The sequence below is a fragment of the Pteropus alecto genome, unplaced genomic scaffold (genome assembly GCF_000325575.1).
Source record: "Pteropus alecto unplaced genomic scaffold, ASM32557v1 scaffold34, whole genome shotgun sequence".
In the NCBI taxonomy this organism is placed as follows: Eukaryota; Metazoa; Chordata; class Mammalia; order Chiroptera; family Pteropodidae; genus Pteropus; species Pteropus alecto.
Window position 1 is genome coordinate 4181550 of NW_006435763.1, and position 4926 is coordinate 4186475.

General features: G+C 42.0%; 1 protein-coding gene across 1 annotated transcript in view; it reads left to right on the forward strand.

The window, feature by feature from the left end:
* Positions 1 to 669: 669 nt before the first annotated feature.
* The window catches only part of RRN3 (RRN3 homolog, RNA polymerase I transcription factor), a 26747-nt gene continuing 22490 nt past the window's right edge, over positions 670 to 4926 (forward strand). Inside the window, exons 1-3 of the mRNA XM_006910899.3 lie at positions 670 to 831; positions 2122 to 2227; positions 3321 to 3377. Of these exons, the coding sequence (XP_006910961.1) occupies positions 743 to 831; positions 2122 to 2227; positions 3321 to 3377 (252 nt within the window). The 5' untranslated portion in view covers positions 670 to 742. The remainder of the gene's footprint in view (positions 832 to 2121; positions 2228 to 3320; positions 3378 to 4926) is intronic.

Sequence of the window (4926 nt, forward strand, 5' to 3'; positions counted from 1 at the left end):
GGGTCAATCCCTCTTTTCCCTCTGCTCCCCGGCCCCCAAGCCGCGCCACTTGCTGTTCCCTATGCCTGGAAGACCCTTCGTTGCTTTGTTGGTCAGCCTTCTGTACCTTATTCAAAATTTTAAGTTCAAGGGTTAACGCCTCTTGGAAACGGTCTCCTCTTCGATTTCTGACGCCAGCATCACTACAGCTCTGAGGTTAGGGGGTAAGTCACTTGGTCAAGCCTGTTTCCGTGAGGATAAAATATTCTTGGGTGTCTGTGAGGATAGAGCAGTAGGTATAGAGCCCCAGATCCTAGGTCAAGCAGCTTAGTTCGAATCCCCAGCCCGCCCCATCTGAGAGTTTGGGTTAATCACAGGGCCTCAGTTTGTTCAGTTTGACGGAGGGATGCTCTGGCTGCAACGCGTTAATACTCGAGGAACCCAGCCATCGCTAGGAACCTCCCGGGTGTCCGGCCCTTTCTTTGAGATTTTCAGTGCCGGACAGAGCCGGCCTTACGGGTCTCACTTCTCCGGGAGCGTACTAGACACCGTTCTCCGCCTCACACTTCGCTGGGTGGAGAAAGTCTTCCAAGTAGAAGGGGCGCGGGGAGGAGAAAGTGTTTGCGGCGCTCTAGCCCGCGAGCTTGCTGAGCTCTCTCATGTGGGGCTTCTGATTGGCTGCGGCCCACTTCCGGGACAGAGGCGGCACTAGAACGGGCATGACTTCCGGCGCGAAGCGCAGTCGTCGCACTTATCCGGCCCAATGGCGACTCCAGTGCTTCACACGCGGTTTCCAGGAGATGCGGCCGCTTCGGCCTCTGCGGTCCAGACGCTGGGTGCGTCGAGGACTGGGTAAGAGTCCAGGCCGCTTCTTACGACTGGTACCAAAGCCCAGGGTCGGGATTAGGAGAGCGGATCTGAAAGGGCCTGGGACAGAGCTAATGGAGTGGAGTGGGAGCAGAGAGTATAGGGTCATCTTAGGTTCTGAAGAGTACGCCCATAGCCCTTAAATGGATGCTAAAGGTGGGAGAAGGTCTGGAAAAATGAATCTGTTCCAGAGTCCCCTTTTTTCCTCACTGGGCTCCTTCGTAGCGTCCCAGGCCTGGGAACTGCATTCTGCTCCTTTACTCTTCCCTCCCGCTTTTTCATCCAGACTTGGAAAGAGTTCTCTGGGCTATTCGGATTATCAGCCGCATGCTGTCACTGATAGCAAATTGAATCTTAATTGTTTTTGTTTGAAATTTGCTTCGACACACATATTTAACGATCTTTATCTTGCTCAACTTTTAAAGTCCCAACCACCCCCCTCCCCCCGCCATAAAACATTTTGGGGTTTAACTTTGAGAGTCATTAGTGAGATGATATGTTTTTTCACTAATTTGCTCTGTTTAAAAGAAGCAAACTTTGTAAAACATCTAACAATATCATTCGTAATATTTATTAAGCGCCTACCTAATCCGTTAGATACTGGGGACAGTAGTCTGTCAAAAGAGACATCCTTATTGTCAACAGAACTTACAGTCTAGGGAGGGAAGACAGTAAATACACGAACAGGATGATTTCATATAGTGACAACTGCCGTGAAGAAATGAAACAGGATGATGTGAGGAGAGGATGGATATTTCAGATGGGAAAGCCTGTCTGACATTTGAGCTTCAGTTTGGATGAAGACAAGAATCCAACCATGTATATATATATAAATCTGGGGAGAAAGTGTTTTGGATAGAGGGAACAGCAAGTGAAAAGGGAACCAGCTTGGCAAATTTGAAGAACAGAAAAGTCACTATGGCCGCAGTTTAGTAAGTAGTGGAGATGAAGTCAGAGAGGAAGGCAGGGGCCAGGTTCATGAGGACCTGAAGACCACAGTACAGAATTTGGATTTGTATTCAGAGTGAAGTGGGAAACTTTTGGAGATTTTAAGCAGGAGAGTAGAGTAGCATGATCTATTTTAGTTTTTGAAAGATCATTAGATCTCTAAGTGAAGAATGGATTGTTGGGGGATCAGAGTAGGAGCCGGGAGGCCAATTAAGAACTTTAGGAGTTTTCCCACTGAATGATGGTGGTTCAAAAAATGTTGACTCTTAACAATTTTTATCATTCTCTGTCATAACACTTAATAGCTTGGTAATCTTGGTTGTACAGGATTTCCGATATGCTTGCATTAGAGAATGATTTCTTCAACTCTCCCCCAAGAAAAACTGTTCGGTTTGGTGGAACTGTGACAGAAGTTTTGCTGAAGTACAAAAAGGTAAGAGTAGATAACACATGAGGTTTGGTGGTCCCCCTACCCCCAGCTTTATTGAGATATAATTGATATACTGAGGCTTTGTTTTGGTTTGTCAGAATACAATTAAAGCTGTTATACTAAAGATCACTTGTAACAGTATGATGCTGTTAATTCAAAATTAGAGTAAGCTCTTTGCTGAGGTTTCACCTTTTCAGCTGCTTTATTTACATGGTATCTTTAAAAAACTTCAAGTGCTAAAGTGAAAAAACATTAGATCACAGCATTTTAGTTTTTAAGGGATTACTTAAGCATTAATTAATTTAAGTTTATTGGGGTAACATTGGTTAATACAATTATATAATTTTCTGGTGTACATTATCATTTGACATCTGTATATTCTATTGTGTGTTTACCACCCGAAGTCCAGTTTTCTTTAGCTACCATATATTTGATCCTCTTTACCCACTTCACCCTCACCTTACTCCCCTAGATTTGACTCCCTTTACCCCATCTACCTCCCTCCTCCTCCCCCACCCCACTACTAACCACTACTCTATAGTCCTCTGGTAACCACTAGTCTATATAGTCCATGTCCATGAGTCTCTGTTTATTTGTCTTGCTCATTTGTTGTTAAGCATTACTTTAAAACAGCTCTGTTAATAGGGACATTTTGGTTTGTTTTTGTGTTAGTTTAGTGATTCTGCTAAATCTCAGCAATGGAGGGAAAATATGACATTTTTTAAAAAAATTGAAGTAAAATTGATATATAATGGCTATCCATTTTATATGTCATATGCATTTTTATCCATACATGTGAGTGGATAGTATCTTAGAGTATCATCTATCATATTCAAATGTCAGTACACAAGTATACCTAAATATATAAATGGCTTTTGAACTTTTTTTTTTTTTCCTAAGCCCACTAGCTCCACTAACATGAGTTTTTAAATATTTCAGTCATGATTTTATAATCCACAATTGATGTGTGGAAGTTACAGTGTTCCTTTTATAATTTCATCAGATGTTAAGGTATGGTTAAAAGTCTTGCTGTTGATCTGTAACAGGAAGCCAAAGCAAGTAAAACTTCATTCCCCCCCTCCTCTTTCTTGTTAAGGGTGAAACAAATGATTATGAGTTGTTGAAGAACCAGCTGTCAGATCCAGACATAAAGGTAATTAATTTTGTGTTTGATCATTAGCAAAGCTGTTGCCACTTTGAACAGATATTAATTTGCACTTTTGTTTGGTCCTCTTCCATCCTTTAGAACCTTCTCTCTCTGTTATCCCATCTTACTTTAATCCAGTGGTTCTCAAGTGGAGCAGTTTTGCCCTTTTATTTGGTGTTAAGCTGGAGACATTTTTGATTGTTAGAACGGGAGGAAAGGAGGAGTGCTACTGACATGTAACAAGTGGATGACAGGGGCGCTGTTAAACATTCTAAAATGCACAGGGCAGCCCTCCACAACAGCATTACCAGGTCCAAGATATCAGTAGTCCCAAGATTGAGAAACCCTGCTTTAATCTTTCCTTTGTAATACCTCTTTTTCTCTATGCTGCAGGCAACTCTCATGTCTCTCCAATGCTAAGACAAAATAAAACAACAAAAGGTATCTTATCTCTCAAGGGACTACTCCTTCAGTGTTTGAGAGTTCAAGATATAGTGTATACCTGTCAAATAGTAACAACTTAATACAGTTTGATTCCCTTTTCTTCCTTTATTGCCCAATTTTGGACAGAATAGTCCATTACCATGGCAGTGGTAATCAGATTGCCTGGGATAAAAATCCCAACTCTACTGTTAACCTTGTATATGATCTTGGGCAAGTTGTTTAACCTGTCTGCCTCTGTTTTCTCTTTGTAAAACTAAAAAAGCAATAAGTTTTTTTTAAACATGGAGATTTTAATAGGATCTAGTGAGTTCATAGATGAGAAGCACATAGAACAGCCCCTCGCTTGAAGTAAGAGCTTTGTAATTGCTAGATGTTGTTCCTGCTCACGGTCTGCACTGCCTCCTTTCCCTTTTATGGTTAAGTCCACTGCTATAATTACTAGGAGAAAATTAACAATGATTTCTTACATGCTGATTCCAAGGGGCTTTTTTTTCAAGCCTCATACTTATTCTTTGTAGCAGTTGACACTATTGACCACCCATTTATTGAAACCTTTAGTTTCTCTGATTTTCCTGTCTTCCTACCACTTATCTCTAATCATTCTGACAGGTTCTTCTTACTTTTGGTGTTTATTGGGCTACTGAGCTAGACACCTTTCTCACTCTACAGATTCTTCTCGCATGATGTCCTTTATACCCTCGTAGCTTTGAAATCTACCTATGTCCTGATAACTCCCAAATTTGTATTTATAGCTCAGATTGCTCTTGTGGGCTCCAGACATTTCTTAACTGCCAGCCCACAAGTGTTAAGTGTTACGGGTGCCTAAACTTAACGTTCTCTCTCTCCCCCACACCTACTCCTCCTGCAGCCTTCTGTATGTGCTTAACTGATTTATTGCTTACCTGGTTCTTGAGCTAGGAACCTTGGAGTCTTTCTGAACTTCCTCATCCCTCATATCCATTGATTTACCAAGTCCTTTGTGGGGTGGGGCTCTTTCAAGCTTTGATTTGCGGGTGTTCATTGTCTGGATTCTTCCAGTAACCTCTTTAGTGGTTTCAAAGTTCCAGTACAAGTACGTACACACACACACACACTCTCTCTCTCTCTCTCT